Source organism: Pomacea canaliculata, linkage group LG9 (genome assembly GCF_003073045.1).
Source record: "Pomacea canaliculata isolate SZHN2017 linkage group LG9, ASM307304v1, whole genome shotgun sequence".
Classification (NCBI taxonomy): Eukaryota; Metazoa; Mollusca; class Gastropoda; order Architaenioglossa; family Ampullariidae; genus Pomacea; species Pomacea canaliculata.
Genome location: NC_037598.1, coordinates 1,182,566 through 1,207,613, shown reverse-complemented (window position 1 = coordinate 1,207,613; position 25,048 = coordinate 1,182,566). Strand labels below are relative to the sequence as shown.

General features: G+C 42.3%; 1 protein-coding gene and 1 long non-coding RNA gene across 6 annotated transcripts; both read left to right on the top strand.

Moving 5' to 3' along the window:
* Nucleotides 1-2,240: 2,240 nt before the first annotated feature.
* On the top strand, nucleotides 2,241-6,416 carry LOC112572732. Of its 2 annotated transcripts, none has more exons than XM_025252564.1 (5): nucleotides 2,241-2,323; nucleotides 3,172-3,288; nucleotides 3,567-3,834; nucleotides 3,973-4,065; nucleotides 4,807-6,416. In XM_025252564.1, the coding sequence occupies exons 2-5, from the start codon at nucleotides 3,216-3,218 to the stop codon at nucleotides 4,943-4,945; spliced, it is 573 nt and encodes a 190-aa protein (XP_025108349.1). In that variant the 5' UTR covers nucleotides 2,241-2,323; nucleotides 3,172-3,215; the 3' UTR covers nucleotides 4,946-6,416. The 2 variants fall into 2 exon arrangements, with proteins under 2 accessions (XP_025108349.1, XP_025108348.1); XM_025252563.1 differs by lacking the exon at nucleotides 2,241-2,323 and adding an exon at nucleotides 2,453-2,640.
* A 1,691-nt stretch (nucleotides 6,417-8,107) lies between these two features.
* On the top strand, nucleotides 8,108-24,434 carry LOC112572863. Of its 4 annotated transcripts, none has more exons than XR_003101089.1 (5): nucleotides 8,108-8,345; nucleotides 22,196-22,309; nucleotides 22,807-23,049; nucleotides 23,391-23,490; nucleotides 23,868-24,434. It is a non-coding gene; the product is annotated as an uncharacterized LOC112572863 (long non-coding RNA). The 4 variants fall into 4 exon arrangements; XR_003101087.1 differs by lacking the exon at nucleotides 8,108-8,345 and adding an exon at nucleotides 8,354-8,854; XR_003101088.1 differs by lacking the exon at nucleotides 8,108-8,345 and adding an exon at nucleotides 11,674-11,718.
* Nucleotides 24,435-25,048: the final 614 nt, after the last annotated feature.

The window sequence follows — 25,048 nt, the reverse complement described above, 5'->3', positions numbered from 1 at the left end:
CCCGGGGCAACCTCGCTTGTCTCCCTTTCCTCGCTTCCCTGTGTAGCGTGCTGTTCCCTCCATCTCTAGCTCCTCGGTCTCCCAGGATTCCTTCATTGAATTATTCAAGACAAGCTTTCCTGTCATTATTGTATTGTTGACTTCTGATCTGCTAGTTCGTTTGAGCCAAGCGTATCCATGGTAACGTAGTAACAAAATGGCGGAGCACGTAGTCTTCACACTACGTCTTCAACTTGACAAGTCACGTGGGGCTGCCTGCCGCCTGGCTTTAATTAAAGCCGCCACGTGGCTCACTACATTCGTTCTCTCTGGTCTTTCGCTATTTTGTTCTCTCTCTCTCTCAGTCGCAAGTTCTTCTGCACAACATTAATTTCTTTGAAGCCAAGAGAAAAATCTTGTAAGACAAAAACACCAAACACACACAAACACAAACACACACACACTTTCTCCTGAATTTTCACTTGGATAGTAAAACCGTGTGGCTGTGATCAGATCTCTCTCACTCCTTCCTGGCACTAAGATAAGAAGTGATAAGTGTTAAAGGTCTCGTGTAGCCCGTAATCATTTAAAACAGTGAACTGAGCTCAGTACAAAGGATTGACACTAATATGAGACATATTATTAAAGACCAACAGTAGCCCATCACTTTAGAAAAACGCAGCGGACTGAGCTCTGTACAAACAATATGTAGCCAGGATGTATAAAAGCTTACAGTTCTCGTGATAAAGTATCCGGCTGTACCAACCATCCAAAGGTGAGTGTTCACATGTAGATGAACGATTTGCGGCGATCGTTCAGCGATTGGCTGCGAGTGAACACGTGGGGGAGTTTGCATGGGATTGTACTGATGATTACATCAGTGAGGTCCAACAGTAGGATGTGGCCAAAGCCATCCCTCGTGCAACATTTCCTATGCGTGCAGTGAAGGTTTGTTACATATCCCACTTTATGTGTAGCAGCGCATTTTATGGGCATCAAAAGTAGCGAGAGATGACTGTCAGATAATTTCAGAGGTTTAAATATGTCCAAGGCAAAAAAATGCGCTAATGACACCATTAATCCATCACAAAATGATGGTTATTAAATCCTGCTTTAAAATTTATAGTGGTGTTTAAGCCAGAAGTATTTACGATGAGAACAACATCATTTTGTTTAAGAAAGGTTAACGAGAAGTTAAGACATGATTTACAGGACAACCAAGAGGTAAAAGTATACTACGCAGTATACTATGATTATGAGCTTGAGAAAGCATTCTGTTACAGAGAACTAAAATAAACTCACAAAGAGAAACTGTGGTATCAAGATTTAACTACTGGGAATTCTTAATGTCATCTACTATTAGGAGCATGTTTATGTTCTGACTACACACGGCGCCTGTCAGGAAGGCCGAGGCCAAGGTGTACAGAGAAGGAACTGGATGGCGCACACAACATGTTCTTTAAATTGCTTGTATTTTAATATCTGGTAAATATACACAACTGTTAAATATTTCACTACAGGTATACTTTATTAACGCACAGTTTGTATTTTTACTGTTATATGTGTGCCTGTCATGTGCGCGTGCTAATGTGTGTTGTGTGTATATGCACATTTGCATTAATCTTTGTATACGATTGCTTATATATCTATATTTGTGTTTGTGGATGTGCTTTTCTAATTCTACGTGTTTGTTCTTGTGAATATTTGTGTGGCTGTACTTTATACCAAGCACTGTAAACATGCCTTAAACACCTGATACTTCAAAATAAGACCACGTGCTACATAGCATCAACTTACTGACAAAATAAACAAATGGTAGTCCAGTGACATGAAGTGAATCAGATAGATAGTTCAGTGACATGAATCAGATACTGAATCCATCATAACTATCATAACTATCACATTAAAACATATATTTTATGTTTGTCAAAAGCACAATAAAATTACTGTATAAACATTTACTAAATGAAAGGTGGTATATTTATTTATGAAAACATTTAAATATCTGTATTGAAGCATTATTTCTGAGTAGTATCTATAGTTTATACTATGTTACCTTACAATAAGTAATAGTAATTACCAGATTAGTAAAATAATAAATATGACATTTTACAGCTCATAGCTGCTTTACTTTGTTTACACTGGCCATTCATGAAAAGCTTCAAGTATGCTCTGCGCGAAGTTTGAACACTGAAGCTACAGATCGCAACCTCAGACCCCTGGGTGCTTATTCAAGGAGTACGATCCCGTGTGTGTGTGTGAGAGAGAGAGCAGTCACAATTTGCATAAAGGTGTGCCGAGAGAAGAGTGAGTCTCTAACACTTCATCCCAACGACCTCAACAGGTGAGGATAACTACGTTGTTTGTTAGATTGTAAAGAAGTGAATGTTGGCTGTCAAGGGCACTTGAGACATTCGGCAAGGTGAGATTTGCATGCAGATGTTTTATATAACCTTGCGACCTACCACGACCCTCTCCTCAGAGGTCTCAGCCACTCAGCTTCAAGGTAGTGCCCCATACAAAAATATTATTTGTATGCTGGCCTTATAAAGATTAGCTTGAGACGACATGAGGGTTAGTCGCCTCTAAGTCGTCGTGTTGTCAAGGCGATGTTCAACTTCTGTGTTTTACTGACCTTTATTATTGAACTTTCTTTGTCAGGTATGGTACCTAACCACTGTATATGTACTTTTCATGATACTGTGTGGAGCTGGTGTATGATTATATTTCTCTGTAAAATCAAACTAAGCCCGCGTTTCTTCTTCTAAATACACTCAATGTAGTCCGTTTTCTTTACTTTGTTTTCTTTCTTTCTGTGTGTGTTCTCGCTCTCGCGCATGAGCTTGTTTTTTTCTGTTCCTGTATTCTCACTGTCTCTTCCTCCAAACCACTTATACCACATTCAGAAACTAAGGATAGTCCTACTCAAACGAGCTTCCGCACAAAAAGAGAGTGTGATTCGAGCTATGATTGCTCGGATTTTATCTTTGTATTTGTTCGTTGTGTCGCTTGTCAGAATTTCCAGTTTATTTCTACACACGCGGGCTTAGTTGCAAAGATCTGCTACAATGTCCCGAATGATGAAAACCCCTAAATATTATGTGGCATTGTATACATTTCTTCATATAAACTTCACGTTTTACTCTTACAAGAACAGGAAACAATGCATATTTACTACATTCTGTATTTCAGACAGCGCCACCTGTGATGTGCAGGATGCGAGCGACAATAAGTTCATGGCGGTCGTCACGTGCACCTTTCCCGTCAACATTTCTTACTTCACAGTCAGCTTCTACTCCACAACATTTGGTAGGAATGAACTGTCATGTCCGCTGTGTATTGTTGTTATAAATACATATATATAAATATCATCTTGTTTTGTCAATGCTGTCTTGTGATTGGTCTGCTGTTACACTTAATAACAATATTTATGTCTATGGCATGTCTAGTCCATGTCCATATGGACAAGCTGGATGTATGAATGGATAGACAGACGGTGCAAAATTTTAATTTATTGGCTTTACGTGTGTTAGAATGCTCGCTAAAGTAAACAAACAAAACTCAACCAAGAGTATGAATGTTTGCAGGAGGTTCCCCTGGTGTAATAATTTCATGCGACAGGTGCTCTGTGGAGCCTAGGTTCCAAAAACTCATCACACTGAAGTTTCCTGACACCACCAAAGAAGGCGACACCTGGAAGTTTGAGGTGCAGCGGTCAAAAGAGACTGCGGGAATTTACACCTGTCTGGGTCTGCGAGGAGCTGCCTCATTCCACTCCACGCCATGCAACATCACGGACACACCTGAGGAGTATTTCCTTTCATCATCGACTACTACAGATGCTCCAGCAGGCAGGTTAATATTTGCCGAATTAGATTTTTATAAATCTCGAAAAAAATGAATATTTTGGAAGTCCCAGTTTTTGTTATGATGATGATGACGACGATGAAGATGATGATAATGATGATTTTCTTTTATTCCCTATTTTTACAGACTCTACCCCTCGCAGAACAAGGGTATTGACTCGCTGTATGCTCTATTTGTGATCCCCATAGTATGCGGACTTATTGTCATTATCCTGTACAGGTGAGTTTTTGTGCTTTTTGTTGTTTTCTTTTAGTTGGTAGGAGTCAGGAGTAGCCACCCCAACAAAACCGATTCTGAGAAGACAAGAGTGTGAGAGTCGTTCACTGTCACTATTCTCCCCATCTTCCTCCACCGCTGTATATGTATACATGAATATATTTAATAAGATCAGTTGATGATGTTGTTTACAAATATCATGTATAATGTAGTCTTTGAAATAACAGATACATAAATCTAGGGTTAAATGTTTTGATTATGTTAGGTGTTGGCTATCTTAATAAATATTTGATATGATAAAGGGAAACCACCTACATTAAGCATGTGGGATGTAACAATGTTGAAATATGAAGGAGAATGTTGTCGTTCAGTGCATCTCTAGCAATCAATTTCTGTGTTTCATCTAAATGCATTTGAGAATTAAAGAATAAAATTTAAATAAAATGCATTTAATAATCACTGAAAGTATAATTATATCTTTCGATTGGCTTATGTGCCTATTTCTTTCTCCTTTGTTTGCTCTCTCTTTTTCTCTTCTTCTCTGACGTTTTATCAATCAAGTGGTTATCTCCCTTTTTGTCTTTTTTACTCCTTCTCCCACGCATATATATATATTGTACACCCATGTGCACGCATATCTGTGTGTAATACGACTGTCCAACTATTCCTTTAGATGTTCTAAATACACCCACATCCCTGCATCCACAGGCACTGTATCTTACAATCTCATATCCGACATTTCAGGAAACCTTGTGTAAGAAAGGCGGTGATGAAGAGGATGACTTGTACCCGAGGCAGAAACTCTTCTGAAGACCAGTCCACACAGATGGATAGGCTACACAAGTCAGGGAAAGTCCGTGAAGTTCTAGACCAGGATTCTTAATGTACACCATGTATGCCAAGTGAAAAGTGAGGCATCAGAAATAGAAAATGTGTAACAGAAGCAAAGAGCTGCCAGAGTGCAACAAATGAGGGCAATAGTTCATTGTCAAGTATCTGTTCTTAACATCTCACCGAACATGTATATTCTGCAGTAGTCATACAAATTTTTAACAAGTTTACACACAAGACAAGTAGGTCTGCTCTCTCGAAATTAAAATTTTTAAAACCTCATAAGTAATTTTAGGTTTGTCTATACTTTTCATTTTTCTACACAGATCGTTTGTGATCACGTCCGACAATATCCCACTGATGTTTTCAAGGAAAGAATGGTTATCAACACTACTATTTTATCATGAATATGGTAGTATTTTTCAGAATTAGGTAAAATATAGATATTACAGGAGAGGAGATCTGAATTCACGACTTACAGAGACCTACGATGGTCACTCGCTTTACCGCTGCGCTATCGAAAGCCTCTGATTTCGGACATCTTGGCCGTGTTTTTTTCTGTTTGTTTAAGATGTTTATACAAAGTTGTATTTTTTTACAAAAATAAAAAGTTCTTGTTATTTTCATTTTCGTTACCCTATCAAAGTCCAGAATCTGCGCGATTGTTGCTCACTTAATACTCGCAATGTCACCTGCAACCTGTTCACATGTCACATCAGTCCCATGTGTCGCGAATAAGTCTGTCACAAACATTTTCCGGCTTTTTGTGCCCTCCAGCTCATCTTCCTGATTATTTTTTAGATTAAATTTGGTCGCTTATTGTTAAAGAAATGCAGCGTTTCACGTGGAATATTTGAGAAAAGACGCATATCAGGCTGAGACAAGTGGAGTGTTCAAGTTTATTTGTCTGCTTCTGAACTCTTTTGTTGTTGTTTTTTTTTTTTATCTTTGTGAGGGTTGATTCAAGATGTTTAAAAGCCTCAGCTTTGTCTGATTGTCTTTGTTCTGTGTGCTAGTTATTCTAGTGTTTCCCCCTCATACTCACATGAATAGCTCTTCTGATAACACAACGATACACTGCAGTGACTGATAACCTTTCTGGTAAAAACACCATTATAAAGGTTGACATGTATTTGCAAAATAGTAAAATGACTTACGATTCAGACTGAAAATGTCTGAAGAACATCGTATTTTTTCCTTTGTCGAAGAAAATTGTATTGCTCCCAATATTTAATACCTCTTCTTGTGTCTAAATGCGACGAAAACTGCGTAAAACGGATGTAAAGGGGACTAACCCTACCCCTTACAACTATTGTACAGGAAAACATTTTTTTTGAGATCGTGAATGTTTCAGAAAGGCAGCTTTACTAATTGCATAATAAATTGGGCAGCTATTTTAAACAAACAGCTTTGATAGTTTTATCAGACTTATGATGCGTTTGCTCTCAATGTACAATTATATACATACAAATTTTAAAATCCTTTTTGTCAATTTTCAATCAGCTAGTAAAAAAGTGATTTTCTTTTTTCTCCCTTGCTCTGTTTTGTTCAGTTTTTATTGCATTTTTGACAATGTTTTTGTGTTTATTATACAATACATACAAAACATAAAACACTACCACATAAAACAATTTACATAAAACAATTTAAACTCAGGTAAAAACATGTCCCTGGCATTGTACACAAAATCTTTCATCAACCTCTCATCATACCCTACACTAAGCAGACACTAGCAGCTAACCATAAAAGCGATTTTCGATCATATAAAAATATGTTCCTTGCATTGGATAAAAAGGAAAGGGATGCGTGGAAATAAGGATGAAATAACAACAAAAACCAAGAGATGTTAAAGGAAACAACAAAGATGTTGCGGAATGCTGACGACACGTGACATTTCCAAATGTCCGATGTCATTGTGGAAACAGCGAGAAAAGGCAGCAACAGTCTACGTGTATCTCCATCAAGAAGAAAGCCTTAAAAAGAAAGTCAAAGAAAGAAAACGTGTGTGTTTGTGTGTGTTTGTGTGTGTCTACACACCATTCCTGAGCAGACGCAGACACAAAATACAAACATAGATGAAGAGTTTATATATATATCATGGATTGTCGCATCGTTGGCGGCGTGATAAAGCAGACAACGAGGTTTCCGACCCTGATTTTCAATACATGGACTTTGTTAATAAAATGTAAACACACTTCAAATGTGTGTTTGTCTAAAATAAATCGAGGAATTATTTTATTTGATAAATGGTTAATTTCCAGCATTGCATTTTTATTTTATAGTTACAACTGATTTCTGATAATGATTTTTTACCATTTAAAGTATAATAATATAACATTATAAACATATATATCAATGTCAAATCTTATCTAGGCCTCTTTTAGCTGTATACGCAGTAACTATTTACTTACTGGCAATAGTGTTTGCCTTTAAGCTCCTCTGACCTTTGTCACCCTCTATTCTATTTTTAGCTGTTCCAGCATCACATCAATGGCGCCATGACACTGTCAGTTGTTGTTAGCATTGTGTTGGATAAGGATACAACTGATGATGTGTTGGTGACTGTGTCACGATGCTATTTGTAGACTGGAACAGGTGTAGACAGCCTCTGTGTTGTATACCTGGGGCTTGACCTATGTTTTAGCTTTTTACCAGCAGACGTAGTTGGTTTTAACAGCTCGGGGCTTGATGTTGTTGACACGACTGTAGGAAGATCTTTTTGTTTTACTGAAAGTCCAAGACTTGTCCGTACTGTATCAATGACTATATGACAATCTATTGTGAAATTTAATTTTATTTTTTTAGCAAATCCTTGAGTACAGAGTAAAGACGAAGTTTGTACGGCACGTGTGAAGGAAGCAGAGATAAGACCTGTATGTACACTTCTCTGAGCAAATGGTGTTTGTAGCCAGGCTCCTTAGGAAATGACAGTGAGTACAAACTCCATCTGAGTGTCAAAGATAACATTCAGCTACAGCACGCTGTGTCCTCATCTCTTTCCTTTTCTCGATAAATTGCATCTTTCCTCTTTCCTCATGCAGACGACGCTATTTTTAGAAATACTTTCCTTTTGTCACTTCCTGTTTCTCGACAAATCCAGGTGTGATTAAGAGAAGAAAACATTAATACAATACTTTTGATGGCTTTTCGTCGAAAATACCACCGAACGATGTTTTTGTGATACTTTATGTGCTCGGGTTGGCCTTTAAGGTGCAGAGATAAAGGAAAGTGTGAGGTTTAGCAGTTAAAGTATTATGTTTGAGGCCCTTTCAAGCTGGCATTAGAAACCGATTAAGGTCCTAAATATGAGAATAATACTATTCAAACACACTGAGCACAACATTGATGTCAGCGCCTCTAACGTGTGACATCCGTCAAGCAGTAGTGTCACTGAATACCTGTACACACCTGGCGTTGTAGACAAGAGAGACTCAAGAACTATTCTTTGTTTGGTGAGCTAGTTCGTCTTAAATGTCTTTAGCTAAAAACAGCGTCCTGTCCTAACAAGTTTTTCTCTTTTTCTCTTCATCTTTCTGCAAATCCTTGCATGTTTTCTACACACATGATTGTCACCAGGGATGTCCTCTCTTTATTCACGTTCCTAGCAGTAGGTGTAAAAGTAATAATGTTCCTGACGCTAAAAGGTTAGAGAATTTAAACAGCCTTTTTTAAATCCTTATCTATCTGTGTATGTGTGTGCACGGGGGCAGGCGAGTAACAATCTGGGGTCAGTTCGACTCAAAGGTCAAAATTTAAATCGCGCGGCAATTTATTCAGAGGATCAACGTGTTTCTGCCCGTGTACACGTGTCTGTAGACGCGGCTCTTGTGGTTCACAAAGACAAAGTTTACTGTGGCCACCAGAACTGGAAATACAATGTTCTTGTAACAAACTTCATCTTTAAAGGACTTCGCTGCCTGATGTCTCGGCCTCGCAAAGTGTTCTCCACCCCCTGCATGTAGTAAGTACGACTTAAGACCAATTTTCCCGATGTCCTTAAATTTTATGTCACTGTCTGTCTCTATTTCTCTCACTTTTTCTCTTTCTGTCTCTGTCTGTCTATTCCTCAACCATCCTTCCCACCCTCTTTCTCTCTGTTCATCCTACTTCATCTCGTTACGTCTCTCACATTGTCAGTGGCGTAGGAACCAGGGGGGCAGCGGGGGCAGCCCCCCCCAAGAAAAATACAGGGGGGGCAGGAATATCCTTTTGCCCCCCCAATATTTGAGACGTAATTCCTCACAAAGAGCAAAGAACAGAAGAAAGGTAGGGGAACGTAGAGAGGAGACGGTCATCACCGTGCGAGTGCGAACGCCGTTCACTGTCAGCAGGGAGTTTGCCCCCCCAAACGCCGAACATCTTCCTACGCCACTGCATTACTGATCATTACCCATAATTTGTCACCAAGAGGCTAGCCGGGTGGGAGTACGGAAAAGAAGGTAATAAAAAAAAAAAAAAAAAAAAAAAGGTGTGTTGGGGACGGGATCTGATCTCACGGCTACCGACAACTTATAACTTCAAAGAAAGTCGTTTCCTTGTTGTCCTAACGATGGCGCCGTCAAATATACTCGGTTTAGAAAAAAATCCCGAGACTAAGCTAAACATTTGTGTTTGTCTCACCTACTGGTTGCTAAAGAAAGGAAAGGGTGCTGTACTTTGAAACATTGTCTGACGGGAAAACAGTTCCAGTCTCGACCCTGGCAGTTCCCCTTCTTCTCAGATTTTATCTCATCGAATGTCTCGCTTCAACAAAGGCTTCATGACCAATTTCCGGTAAGTGGATTATGAAACTGCTATCTTAGGAAATAACGATGATGATACATTGAGTGGGCTAACTGTGAGTGGTTTACTGGCTCTAGGCTCCTAGAAGAGCTTTTTCTTGTCACTGGGCCAAGCGAACGTGGAACTGAGAGCTGCTATGAAGTAGTAACCACAAGGCTTTATATCAGTCTGGCACCGCATCCCTGGACATTACTCAGCAGCACAACATGGCCTCCTCAGGCAGACGGAGTGTACGACGGAATCGCAGCCCCGGATGTAATCAGTTTTGTTCCAAACGATTACTCAAAAAATCTGCACGACGGAAGCAATTAAATTTACCACGCTTACAGTAATCTTGTTATGTTTCCACTTCAACGCTTGTGGACGGTGGAGGCGCTGTTCTACAGTCAAGAGTGAAAAATGTGTTTCTTGCCGAGCAACAACCGTTTGGTAATATTGCCGAGGACAAGAAAGCTGCCAGCCTGGCGGTTACGAACCTTGGTCTTCTTGCTCTTCTTTTGATTCCTTGTGTGACAAATGTCATCAGTCAGTTAAATGTAGACTGAACATCCAGCTAGGCGTGGTAGAGTGGTCGTGTCCTCCACACAATTAAAGAATCACTGAGAGAAAACCTCTGAAGATGTATAATTAACTTGATCCTAACAGAGAAATTTGCATGTTGGCCATTGTCATGAGAAACTCATCCATTAACTTGCCTTTCGAGCACGATTTATTATATGATCGTCACTACAAGAATGCTTTATGATCTCAAACCAAAGAGTGGGTACGTTTGCACCCTGTGAGGGGCTCCCATACCCAATCGAGAATCGTGCGCGACCTACTGACCGGAAATGATTTGTGTTTCGATGATCGTACATGTAAAGCTGCTTTTGGCCATTTCCCGTGTACCAAAGTTATTTTTCCTTGCAGGCTTCGCCATTACACTCATTTCAAACATGACAGTTTTTTTACATAATGCGACATGGCACATTCCTTCCACACCAATGTCTCTGGCTGCTTCTCCATTGACGGACAAAGCTTATTAGTGAAATAATCAACTTGTTACTGCCAAACAAGTGGCAGTCCACAGACATTATCACACAAGATGATGTTGACATGACATTTAAAGGTTTGATGCAGACTGAATATCAGCTGGACCGTTTTCATTCATCCTTAATTTAGTATTTCACCACTCCATGAACACTGATCACTCTCGTGCCTTTATGTCAAAAGTTTAGACATTGTTTTCTTTTTTTCCTTTTTTTTTGTTTGTTGTTGTTGTCTGTTTGGCCAAGAGTGTTGATGCACAAAAAATTATTTTTAACTACAAAAGTTCCAATTTTAAATAATTATTATGTTAAAATTAAAATAATACAAGATATGTAAGTTGCAAAGTCTTTCAGTGGATTAGTAGCAACAACCTCTACCGACAGGACGCCAGATATGACTCCACTTCATGATTTGAGAAATCTGTTTGACCAGACGTTTAAACAAAGAAAGTAATAATAAATGAGATTGAGGTATGTCACAGAACTGCTGCGCTATATTTTTTAATTTTTTTTTTTTTGAGCTAGGAAGGAGACAGGGAAAAAGTAACTGGAAGGGGGAGGTTGAAAGACAGCAATTACTGTCTGAGTGCGCGCCACACAGGGATGGCCGGCCGGGCTTTGTTTTTTTGTTGCTTTTTTTTTAATCAACTGGTGTTGATAGATTGTTTTGTTCGAGTAACAAAGGAAAGAGTGTTTGAGTGTTTGGGATGTTGTTGTGTGAGTTTTTCCTTGACGGGGGCGGGGAGAAGTAACAGTCTCCTCGGTGTCATCAGTGTGTCCGGACGTTTTGTTTGCAACAAGTCTTGAACCGACTTGGTGTTGTAGTCCTGACCGGACTGTGCACATCCTGACCAGATTTGTGTTATTTAACAAGTCCTGAACAGAATTGGAAGTTAGCCTTGACCGGACTGGGCACATCCTGACCAGATTTGTGTTATTTAACAAGTCCTGAACAGAATTGGAAGTTAGTCCTGACTGGACTGGGCACATCCTGACCAGATTTGTATCTGTTGAGGTGAGTGTGTATCTTTGTTGATTGTTCGGTGAGCGTGTGTTTAATGTTTGAAGAATGTTAGTTAAGTTTTGAACTTGCCATTTAGCTAAAGACTTTTTTCTCCAGGTTTTTGTGGGTTTTTTTTCTCACTTTTGTTGTTTGATCTTCGCTTATTCATCGTATCCGCCTCGGGCTCACCAACCAGAGCTGAATTAGAAATAACTTCAGGAAGAGCATCGGTGTCAGTGAAAACTTTGTGTTACTTTCAAGTGGACATATTTGTGTTACCTAGAAGTGGAAACTTTGTGTTACTTATAAGTGGACATATTTGTGTTACCTAGAAGTGGAAACTTTGTGTTATATTCAAGTGTAGACTTGGTGTCATTTTCAACTGGAGATTTTTTTTTAGGGGGGAGGGGGAATTGAATGGTCGGAAGGAACATAAGATGTGTTGTGACAGTGGAAGTGTTCGGACTGTGGGTTCGGAAATTTGGAATTTGTTTTTTTGTGCATGGACCAGCTGTGGAATGTGGCAAACATATCTCACATAAAATATAATAGAGAAGTCCGACATATTTTTGCCAAACACATCAACTTATCTATTGTAATTTAACAGCATTGATGCTAGAAAGCTCTGACAAAATCAACTTTTTAAAAATATGTAACAATTTAACATCTACATGTCAGTCCAAATTTTAAAATGACAGCATGACGAGGACGATGTAGTTTAGCTTATAGTTTACTTATTTTATGAAAAAATAATGTATATTTAAAACAAACTTTACCACAGACAGTCACAATAATGTCTGGGTTTACTGTCGTGTACCTTGCTGTATGTAGGTGTTAAATAATTTACTGTATCATTTGACACTTTGACACTAATGACCCAGCGTGTCTCTTCACACCATTGAAAAATCTGTTTCAATACAATTTGCTATAATTTATATCTGATATCTGATATCTGGCATCGACATTCTCTCAAGATACCGTTTTTATTTTTGCGTTTATTCTGAACTATACGTTTGTCTTTTCTTGGAGTGTTTCTCAAATGTAAGTTTTATTCACTCCTTAAAGATTATCCTTTTCTCTTTATCTCTTTCTCTCTCGCACAGCGCGCACACAGATGTGGGTCCCGCTCTACAGTCTGACAGAAGCGGGGGGCGAGGGCAAACTGCTCGCTGGTTTCCTCCGACAATGGAAGAATAAGCTGCGGTAACCTAGTCAATGATTGCCAACTGGTGTGTGAAGGCGCATCACTTTCATGCCACTTCCGGCGTGTCATTTTCCCGCGCACCACTTCTCTTTTGCCAGGGGAGGCTATTGAGGATGTTTGAGGCTGGGTGGGTGCACGGGAGTGGTACATCGGGGGACTCGGACCCGAGGTCGGCGGCGTTCGACGAGCTGCTGCAACTTTTGACGCCGCACAACAGCCCGACGTCAGGTCTGGTGCACGGGCGCCCCCTCGCGGCACGAGGCTGACCGCCTCATTAGGCGCACCGTGTCGCCACGCGTCGCACGTGCACTGGGCGCGGTCCTCGCGCGGCACACTTGTTTGACTTGCGGTCCGCCCGCGGCCCACTGGGCCAAAGGTGCAAGGCTCGGCAGCTAATCGCCGGCCTCCCCGACCTAATTGGTAACCGGACCCCTACCCCCTTCCGCTGATTGCTGCGCGCGCGTCTGATAGGTCACGTGGTTGTCGACCTGTAAATCACCCATTTCTTCACGTTCTCAACTGGCGCTCCGATTTGAACGCCGCATATTTTACGACCGGGTAGGTCGCCAGGCCCGTCACCACGGTCACGTGACTACCCTCGGGCAATCAAAAATTTAGCATTCTAATGTGATGCAAGCAAGACTGCATCGATATTAGCCAACTCTAAAATGTCTGGATCATCACTTCATCTGAGTTAGTGTCACTGACATTGTTCATTAACGTATTTTTATTTTTTTATCCAGTTTTTTCTGTCATTTTAAATGGAATTTTTATGTTAGGATAATGTAAAAGTAAATGTATTAGTCACCCCTTAGAATAAGTGTAGACTTCGTGTTCTGGAAGTTACTGCATATGGTCACTGGTTTGTGGCCTGTGGATAGGATTCTGCTTCCCACCCCACCCCCACTCTCCATCCTGCTCATTCTTTTCAGTAAAAATAAAAGTGGCTACCTGATTTATAAGGAGCTATTAAAGCTTACAGATGTAAATGTGGCGGGAAAGCTTTTGATTCCGCTTTCCACGGGACGTACTCTAGACATGATGAGCCACTTCGGCCAGTAGGCTACAGTTTGGAGTCCATGCCAGTAAACTACTTCGCTCATTTATTCATGTTTATCTGTTCACCCTGGCCGTGCCTAGCATTATGCTAGCACATAGCTAGCTTGTTTGTTTGTCTGTTCATCCTGGCCGTGCCTAGCATTATGCTAGCACATAGCTAGCTTGTTTGTTTATCTGTTCACCCTGGCCGTGCCTAGCATTATGCTAGCACATAGCTAGCTTGTTTGTTTATCTGTTCACCCTGGCCGTTCACGCTAGCATTATGCTAACACATAGCTAGCTTGGTTACGAGTGCTTGCGTTGCTCAGTACAAACTCAAGCCAAAGGCATGATAAAACTAGCTAGCTGCTTGACTAGCCACTGTGTTTCCACATGTAATGTTCCATCAGGTAGTGGTTGTAGCATAAAGCCAGCCATCTGTTCATGTGTTTGATGTGCATCCAGATGGCCGCCTACAAGTGACCTCAGGTCGGTTATTTTGATGAGACTGATATTTTTCAAACTCTGATGTGATCTCAACTTGTTTCGAAAATCCTAACAAGTGATCACTTTTCATGATGGTGAGAGTAGAAAAACAGTCTTCATATGAATGCTGACCGCAGTCCATCCCTTTCCACATTCTAGAATTTTATGCGGTTACAAATCGAAAGGTGAATAATGATTTAGTTATTTATTTATTGGGCGTCATCACGGATTTCTTTTAATGTGATCTTTGCTCTTTTCTTACACACACATGCGGCACCCCTCCATTGAGACTTGAAAGAGAGAGAGAACGCTTCACTCGCTAGAACACACACACCCTCTCTCTCTCTCATCCACGCACGCACGCACCCACACACACACACAGTGGCCTGTCTCTCCGGGGGCAAGCGAGGCCAGTCAGTTTGGAGGTCTCGGTAAACTCAGACCCCTCTTTGTCTCCGCATCTCTGAAAAGTTTGTCACTGTCCTGGCCTGGTCTGCTGGGACAGCCAGTCCCACGTCGACCATACATTATCTTCATCATCCAGCGGTCCTCTTCGACCCGCCGCCCTGCAGCCGCGGTAGCATCGTGGGTGATCGCGTTGTTTGTGAGGAGAGAAAGTGTTTATACCTTTAAATTAAAAACGTTCGAAATAACAGAAATTTTCTCATGATATGTCCAGCAATTCAATTGTACTTGCGAGGACGAGGGGATGATGTCTAAATGTATTTGTTGTTGTTGCTGCTGCTGCTTTTGTTTGGTTTTTGGCGATAGCACAATGCGTCATACAGTCAATGTCCTCCTTTATACAACCATTCCTCAGACAACCCTTCTCTCTCACTTCTTTAAGCTAACGCCACAGTTATCAAAAACTCTTCCTTGACGACAGAAGCAAGAGAAGAAAAAGAGAAAGAAGAGCACACTCACACCACACACGCACACATGCAGAGACACACGCCCAGAACTGTAACAACCTGAGAGTTCACAAATCACATTCACAGCAAAGGCATACTTCACATGACAAAACAGATCCTGTGTCCAGCGGTCTGTGAAAGGTGATCAAAACTACACATTTCCTCCATCACACACATACACATCTTCCAGCCTGTCTTTGTAGTTAAGACGGCGGAGGACATTAATGCCGAATTGATGCAACCTGTCTCTCCCAGAGCGCATTTCAACTGTTTGCCCGCCACTGATCTCCACCAAGAGCGATTTTCTCGCCGAGAAATGTCTTTGTGATTGCGCCAGCTCCGTGGGTATATGTCTCCTTTACAAACACTGCAGTCTATGCAAAAACTTATTAAATACATTTTTTACTAAAAACAAGGATATCGGCCGGCAGCTCTTCCTTGCGATGTAAGTGTAGAAGCAGGACTGAAGTATCGTTGGAAGTCAGAGAAACATTGCAGTGTACTGCTGACGTCAAGCAATGTCTGTAAGACACAATAACAAACACGTTCATGCTTTTGTACAAAGCCAGGATGTGTTTTCACGAGCAAAACCGTCGATGTCGCAGTTGAAGATGTGAAATATTTTCACGGGTGAGTCCCGTGCTGTGTCCTGGTGACCGTTAGCACGGACACCTCGTGTCGCGTAGTCACTGGGTCAGTGAAACTTATTCTCTCCCTTGTCTTGCTTGTGTTCTTGCCGTCCACACAAAGTCTCGACATTATGGATAGCAATTGTCATGAACTGTGGAGGACCGGCCATCTGTCACTTATTTCTTGTTGGTGTTCTTATAGGTACTGTTGTCCGTTTTCGATGTCCTCCATTGACTGGGCAGGCAACTCTGACCACGCGTACAATGATGTTTGGAGGGGAGAGGATCGGGTAGATTGTTGCCGTCTGTCACTCCGATCTTGTTCACTCGATTGAGTATGACGTGTGAGTTCCTGGCAGTTGGAGGTACCTAGGGGGACAGTAGCAGGGTGTTCGTGGTCCGTCGTGCACTAGTCATCTTCGTTAACAGCAGCCTCGTTGTCGATGACGTCACCGGTTCTGGGGCGCGTGCGTCTCGGTTCAGCGGATATGTTAATTGTTGTAAACGGCGAAGTTGACTTCTTCACGAACTTTAGACACGTTAGTTGCTAACGGCTGAATAGCCTGGTGGCTACCGACGAGGTCTGAAGACTGAAAGGTGTGTGTTCAAATCTGACAGTGACAAATAAAAAAGTGAGTGAGTGAGTGAAGTGAGTGATGAGTGAGTGAGTGAGGTGAGTGAGTGAGTGAGTGAGTGAGTGAAGTGAGTGATGAGAGTGAGTGAGTGAGTGAGTGAGTGAGTGAGTGAGTGAGTGAGTGAGTGAGTGAGTGAGTGAGTGAGGAGAGTGAGTGAGGACGATGAGTGAGTGAGTATTGAGTGAGTGAGTGAGTGAGTGAGTGAATGTGAGAACGTGAGTGAGTGAGTGAGTGAGTGAGTGTGAGTAGTGGTGAGTGAGTGATGACGTGAGTGAGTGAGTGAGTGAGTGAGTGAGTGAGTGAGAGTGAGTGAGTGAGTGAGTGATGAGTGAGGAAGTGAGTGAGTGGAGTGAGTGAGTGAGTGTTGAGTGAGCTGAGTGACTTGTGTGAGGCCTTGTGAGAGAGTGAGTGAGTGAGTGAGTGAGGAGTGAGTGAGTGGTGAGTGAGTGATGAGAGTGAGTGAGTGAGTGAGTGAGTGAGTGAGTGAGTGTGAGAGTGAGTGAGTGAGTGAGTGAGTGAGTGAGTGATGAGTGAGTGAGTGAGTGAGTGAGTGAGTGAGTGAGTGAGTGAGTGAGTGTGAGTGTGAAGTGAGGTGAGTGAGTGAGTGAGTGAGTGAGTGAGTGAGTGAGTGAGTGAGTGAGTGAGTGAGTGAGTGAGTGAGTGAGTGAGTGAGTGAGTGAGTGAGTGAGTGAGTGAGATGTGAGTGAGTGAGTGAATGTGATGCAGTGAGTGAGAGTGAGTGAGTGAGTGAGTGAGTGAGTGAGTGAGTGAGTGAGTGAGTGAGTGAGTGAGTGAGTGAGGTGAGTGAGTGAAGTGAGTGAAATAGTGAGTGAGTGAGTGAGTGAGTGAGTGAGTGAGTGAGTGAGTGAGTGAGTGAGTGAGTGAGCTGAGTGACGTGAGTGAGTGAGTGAGTGAGTGAGTGAGTGAGTGAGGAGTGAGTGAGTGAGTGAGTGAGTGAGTGAGTGATGTGTGAGTGAGTGAGTGGAGTGAGTGAGTGAGTGAGTGAGTGAGTGAGTGAGTGAGTGAGTGAGTGAGTGAGTGAGTGAGTGAGTGAGTGAGTGAGTGAGTGAGTGAGTGAGTGAGTGAGGAGTGAGTGATGAGTGAGTGAGTGAGTGAGTGAGTGAGTGAGTGAGTGAGTGAGTGAGTGAGTGAGTGAGTGAGTGAGTGAGTGAGTGTGAGTGAGTGAGTGATGTGAGTAGTGAGTGAGTGAGTGAGTGAGTGAGTGAAGTGAGTGAGAGTGAGTGAGTGAGTGAGTGAGTGAGGAGTTGAGTGAGTGAGTGAGTGAGGTGAGTGAGTGGTGTGAGTGAGTGAGTGAGTGAGTGAGTGAGTGAGTGAGTGAGTGAGTGAGTGAGTGAGTGAGTGAGTGAGTGAGTGAGTGAGTGAGTGAGTGAGTGAGTGAGTGAGTGAGTGAGTGAGTGAGTGAGTGAGTGAGTGAGTGAGTGAGTGAGTGAGTGAGTGAGTGAGTGAGTGAGTGAGTGAGTGAGTGAGTGAGTGAGTGAGTGAGTGAGTGAGTGAGTGAGTGAGTGAGTGAGTGAGTGAGTGAGTGAGTGAGTGATGAGTGAGTGAGTGAGTGAGTGAGTGAGTGAGTGAGTGAGTGAGTGAGTGAGTGAGTGAGTGAGTGAGTGAGTGAGTGAGTGAGTGAGTGAGTGAGTGAGTGAGTGAGTGAGTGAGTGAGTGAGTAGTGAGTGAGTGAGTGAGTGAGTGAGTGAGTGAGTGAGTGAGTGAGTGAGTGAGTGAGTGAGTGAGTGAGTGAGTGAGTGAGTGAGTGAGTGAGTGAGTGAGTGAGTGTGAGTGAGTGAGTGAGTGAGTGAGTGAGTGAGTGAGTGAGTGAGGAGTGAGTGAGTGAGTGAGTGAGTGAGTGAGTGAGTGAGCTGAGTGGTGAGTGAGTGAGTGAGTGAGTGAGTGAGTGAGTGAGTGATGAGTGAGTGATGTGAGTGAGTGAGTGAGTGAGTGAGTGAGTGAGTGAGTGAGTGAGTGATGAGTGAGTGAGTGAGTGAGTGAGTGAGTGAGTGAGTGAGTGAGTGAGTGAGTGAGTGAGGAGTGAGTGAGTGAGTGAGTGAGTGAGTGAGTGAGTGAGTGAGTGAAGTGAGTGAGTTGAGTGAGTGAGTGAGTGAGTGAGTGAGTGAGTGAGTGATGAGTGAGTGAGTGAGTGAGTGAGTGAGTGAGTGAGTGAGTGAGTGAGTGAGTGATGAGTGAGTGAGTGAGTGAGTGAGTGAGTGAGTGAGTGAGTGAGTGAGTGAGTGAGTGAGTGAGAGTGAGTGAGTGAGTGAGTGAGTGAGTGAGTGAGTGAGTGAGTGAGTGAGTGAGTGAGTGAGTGAGTGAGTGAGTGAGTGAGTGAGTGAGTGAGTGAGTGAGTGAGTGAGTGAGTGAGTGAGTGAGTGAGTGAGTGAGTGAGTGAGTGAGTGAGTGAGTGAGTGAGTGAGTGAGTGAGTGAGTGAGTGAGTGAGTGAGTGAGTGAGTGAGTGAGTGAGTGAGTGAGTGAGTGAGTGAGTGAGTGAGTGAGTGAGTGAGTGAGTGATGAGTGAGTGAGTGAGTGAGTGAGTGAGTGAGTGAGTGAGTGAGTGAGTGAGTGAGTGAGTGAGTGAGTGACGTGAGTGAGTGAGTGAGTGAGTGAGTGAGTGAGTGAGTGAGTGAGTGAGTGAGTGAGTGAGTGAGTGAGTGAGTTGAGTGATGAGTGAGTGAGTGAGTGAGTGAGTGAGTGAGTGAGTGAGTGAGTGAGTGAGTGAGTGAGTGAGTGAGTGAGTGAGTGAGTGAGTGAGTGAGTGAGTGAGTGAGTGAGTGAGTGAGTGAGTGAGTGAGTGAGTGAGTGAGTGAGTGAGTGAGTGAGTGAGTGAGTGAACTGTGAGTGAGTGAGTGAGTGAGTGAGTGAGTGAGTGAGTGAGTGAGTGAGTGAGTGAGTGAGTGAGTGAGTGAGTGAGTGAGTGAGTGAGTGAGTGAGTGAGTGAGTGAGTGAGTGAGTGAGTGAGTGAGTGAGTGAGTGAGTGAGTGAGTGAGTGAGTGAGTGAGTGAGTGAGTGAGTGAGTGAGTGAGTGAGTGAGTGAGTGAGTGAGTGAGTGAGTGAGTGAGTGAGTGAGTGAGTGATGAGTGAGTGAGTGAGTGAGTGAGTGAGTGAGTGAGTGAGTGAGTGAGTGAGTGAGTGAGTGAGTGAGTGATGTGAGTGAGTGAGTGAGTGAGTGAGTGAGTGAGTGAGTGAGTGAGTGAGTGAGTGAGTGAGTGAGTGAGTGAGTGAGTGAGTGAGTGAGTGAGTGAGTGAGTGATGAGTGAGTGAGTGAGTGAGTGAGTGAGTGAGTGAGTGAGTGAGTGAGTGAGTGAGTGAGTGAGTGAGTGAGTGAGTGAGTGAGGAGTGAGTGAGTGAGTGAGTGAGTGAGTGAGTGAGTGAGTGAGTGAGTGAGTGAGTGAGTGAGTGAGTGAGTGAGTGAGTGAGTGAGTGAGTAGTGAGTGAGTGAGTGAGTGAGTGAGTGAGTGAGTGAGTGAGTGAGTGAGTGAGTGAGTGAGTGAGTGAGTGAGTGAGTGAGTGAGTGAGTGAGTGAGTGAGTGAGTGATGAGTGAGTGAGTGAGTGAGTGAGTGAGTGAGTGAGTGAGTGAGTGAGTGAGTGATGAGTGAGTGAGTGAGTGAGTGAGTGAGTGGAGTGAGTGAGTGATGAGTGAGTGAGTGAGTGAGTGAGTGAGTGAGTGAGTGAGTGAGTGAGTGAGTGAGTGAGTGAGTGAGTGAGTGAGTGAGTGAGTGAGTGAGTGAGTGAGTGAGTGAGTGAGTGAGTGAGTGAGTGAGTGAGTGAGTGAGTGAGTGAGTGAGTGAGTGAGTGAGTGTGAGTGAGTGAGTGAGTGAGTGAGTGAGTGAGTGAGTGAGTGAGTGAGTGAGTGAGTGAGTGAGTGAGTGAGTGAGTGAGTGAGTGAGTGAGTGAGTGAGTGAGTGAGTGAGTGAGTGAGTGAGTGAGTGGTGAGTGAGTGAGTGAGTGAGTGAGTGAGTGAGTGAGTGAGTGAGTGAGTGAGTGAGTGAGTGAGTGAGTGAGTGAGTGAGTGAGTGAGTGAGTGAGTGAGTGAGTGAGTTGAGTGAGTGAGTGAGTGAGTGAGTGAGTGAGTGAGTGAGTGAGTGAGTGAGTGAGTGAGTGAGTGAGTGAGTGAGTGAGTGAGTGAGTGAGTGAGTGAGTGAGTGAGTGATGAGTGAGTGAGTGAGTGAGTGAGTGAGTGAGTGAGTGAGTGAGTGAGTGAGTGAGTGAGTGAGTGAGTGAGTGAGTGAGTGAGTGAGTGAGTGAGTGAGTGAGTGAGTGAGTGAGTGAGTGAGTGAGTGAGTGATGAGTGAGTGAGTGTGAGTGAGTGAGTGAGTGAGTGAGTGAGTGAGTGAGTGAGTGAGTGAGTGAGTGAGTGAGTGAGTGAGTGAGTGAGTGAGTGAGTGAGTGAGTGAGTGGTGAGTGAGTGAGTGAGTGGTGAGTGAGTGAGTGAGTGAGTGAGTGAGTGAGTGAGTGAGTGAGTGAGTGAGTGAGTGAGTGAGGATGAGTGAGTGAGTGAGTGAGTGAGTGAGTGAGTGAGTGAGTGAGTGAGTGAGTGAGTGAGTGAGTGAGTGAGTGAGTGAGTGAGTGAGTGGTGAGTGAGTGAGTGAGTGAGTGAGTGAGTGAGTGAGTGAGTGAGGTGAGTGAGTGAGTGAGTGAGTGAGTTAGAGAGTGAGTGAGTGAGTGAGTGAGTGAGTGAGTGAGTGAGTGAGTGAGTGAGTGAGTGAGTGAGTGAGTGAGTGAGTGAGTGAGTGAGTGAGTGAGTGAGTGAGTGAGTGAGTGAGTGAGTGAGTGAGTGAGTGAGTGAGTGAGTGAGTGAGTGAGTGAGTGAGTGAGTGAGTGAGTGAGTGAGTGAGTGAGTGAGTGAGTGAGTGAGTGAGTGAGTGAGTGAGTGAGTGAGTGACGTGAGTGAGTGAGTGAGTGAGTGAGTGAGTGAGTGAGTGAGTGAGTGAGTAGAGAGTGAGAGTGAGTGAGTGAGTGAGTGAGTGAGTGAGTGAGTGAGTAAGAGTGAGTGAGTGAGTGAGTGAGTGAGTGAGTGAGTAGAGTGAGTGAGTGAGTAGTTGAGTGAGTGAGTGAGTGAGTGAGTGAGTGAGTGAGTGAGTGAGTGAGTTTAACGCACTGGTCATCTCTCCTCTCTTCACAGGATCAAAGTAATCCAGGCTAGAAGATGTACAAATAAAGCTATCTAGTTTCTTTGAAAACTTCCGACACATTTGTTGTCATTTAATGTGAGACTTTCCAACATAATTGGTGTCACATTCCTTTCTTCCATTCTTCCCTGATTTTTCTCTTTCTCCTCAGGTCTTTGTGCTTTTATGCAATAATAAAAAGTGTTTTCAACGTACTGTGTATTTTAAAAATAGTTTCATTTAATATTTCAGCAAATATTAGGTTTTCAAGAAGTAATTCAATAGCTTTTCTAAACGGACAATCAAATTAGAACTGAAATCTTTTTTTTTTAACAGAATGCTTATAGAAAGTGATGAAAATGCAATGGATATAAGCACAGATTGTGTAAACTGTGTGTTTGTCTTCGTCTATCTTGCTCCATCCCTCTTTATTTCCCTGGCTGCTCTCATGTGTAGAAACTTTTTTTCAGGAAATTCTACCTGCCAGGTGCGGGGCAGCTGTGACAAGAGTAACACATCTGTTATAGACTGTGTATTTCCTGTCAGCATTTCCCTCTTTCATGCCAGCATCATTAAGGAGCCTGGTGAGCCTGTCGATTTTTTTTCATCCATATAAAGATGACAAAGATGAAGATTAGAGTGAAGATGAAAAGTGACAATGAGATTTGATTGGTTGATTGGTAGATTGATTAATTGAATTGGATAAGTGTTGGAATCCAACCATTTGGCAGTGCAAGACTAGATTATATCAAACTGATGTCTGTGCTGAAGAGACAGTTTTTCTTTACTTTGAAATTTTCTCATAGACAAAATGATATTTCTTCTGTCATCGCCTAACTAAAGTAGAGACCTTAGAAAACTCATTGTCTTGTGTTTTAGTAATATACAATAAAACAGTAACTATATATATATTGTTTTACAAAAGGGCTGATGGACGACTGGTAAGTGGTAAGTGATGATAAGATGACAGACAGATACTCTAAATAATGGACAGATGTTGATTACATTTTTGTCTTGAACTTTACAGAAATGCTGATTAGAACACATGGCATTTATAGTATACAAAACTTTCTGTTTACAGAATTTTCTCCTGAAATTATAATAACGTGCTCACCATGTCAGACGGCAGAAAAATTTGCAAAGCTAATCACTCTCAAGTTCCCTGAGTCTTTGACACAAGGCGAGAGGTGGACTTTCGAGGTCAAGAGGTCAGCGGACTCTGTAGGGTCCTACACGTGCTAGGGCTTCCATGGACCTGCAAGTCTTCATACTACACAGTGCAACATCACAAACACTTCCAGACAATGTTCTCTTCCACTAGCAGGTACTTTCAACACAATGTTTGTCTTGTACATTAAAATGCTCCCATGATTTAATCTCTTAACTAGTGTTTCTGGTGTTGTTTAACTGTTTATAATTTTGTAATAATTCCGTGTCAAAGACAGTCTGCTCCTCAACCAGTTTTTCAGCCATTATATGTGAATTATTACAAGGCATACTAAACAAGATCAACAAAGGCCAAAAGCAGGTATGTCACAGGAAATAAATAGGCAACAGAACTAGAGAACTTCAACTGTCTTATATCATTTTGCTTCCATATCAAAATAAAAAGAAAATATTGCACTTGTAACCTAAATATTATTTATTTGTTTATTAATTTATCAGAAGAGAATAACACTCCAGACTCATCCAGTAAATTGCTGGCATTAATTTCAATTCCCGCGGTCATCGTGGTTGTCATCCTTGTGCTGCTTGTATTGTACAGGTAGGTCTTGCTTCTGTGTCACTTTGTTTAGACAACACCAACACATATTGCCATGTGTTTGTAGCAGTGAATGCACTGAGATCCACACTGACAAATAGTAGGTCACTGATAAATAGTATGTAGTGTTTATATATACACTGGTATAATAATTACTGAGGTCAAGTAGTGCTTCTTCACTGGGGTCAGCCATTGACTTTGCAGGACGAGTTCAATACTAACCACAAAGTCTGTTTCTATTACACACACCACACCACACACACAACACCACCACCACCACCACCACCACACACTAAATCACACACACACACTAACCACACACACAGATAAAGGGAGAGAGAAGAGAGAACACATTTTTAGACAGAAACATTTGTGTGCAGACGACGAGTTTTCAAACACAAGAGACAATCAGTGGAGATGTCTGGCGATCAGAATCATCTCCCTTCGCCGACAGAAAGTTTGCCACTGAAAGGCCAAGATTCACAAGACCCTGACACCACGGGCGATGGTTTGACTAAAACAACAGGAACTACAGCTACAGTCGCTGTAATTAAGAGTTAACCTGTGTGTGTGTGTGGTGTAGTGTGATTTTGGTGTAGTGTGTGGTGTATTGTATGATGTGTGTGTGTGTGTTTGGTGTAGTGTGTGTGTTTTCAAACTGCCATCCCATTCCAGTCATGCATGTGTCCTGCATTTTCAATGGTCTTTATTTGCACTATTGTGTGTACATACAATATCCGCATTTGACAGATGAACAGCAAACATCCGCAGGTCTTTTTATGACATATTTTTAAGATTTTATTTCATGTACTCTTATTGTAGCCTGTATTTTGCATTAAGAATGTATTGAAGCCGTCAGCGTCTCCAAGGTGACCTACATGTGTGTAGTCCAAACTGGACAATATCAATTCTGCATCAAATATTTTATTTTAATTTTTTAATAAAAGGTGTCCTTTATACATCAACTGTTTTTGTCTTTTGCACATCTCAGTATCGAGCTTTGTGATTGATGATGAATGTGTCTCTGTTATCAGCATCTTGACTTTATTCTCTGGTGCTGTCTCAATGTCTTTTCTGTCACTCACGCTATCTGGTATTTCTATCAAACATTTGAGGTAACTCTATCTGTCAGGTGTGAACTACTGACAACAGAAAGGACAGCTGTCGTTTGTTTATTTCCGTTTAATGTTCTCATCTTCGGTAAGTGTTCATATTTATACTCAGGATGTTGACATGTATCAGTTTGTAAACTTCATCCGTCTTCTTATTATTTATTTATTTTTTTTTTTTTGAAATAGTGATACAAGCAGAAAAGATAGCATTGCAGGTCAAGAGGTCACCGATAACAGCCTGGCTGAAGTGTATTGATACGATATTGTGTAGCATCACTTACACAGTTGCACACCTCGTACCTGTCACAACCTGGTCATTGTATCAGACAACTTCACCTCAGCTATCGTCTGTCTGAATCGTATTATCGGAATGTTATTGATAACTGAGACTATGCTTCTTGACGATTGGATGACATTATCAATAACTAGCTTCAGACTTTCCCAGAAAG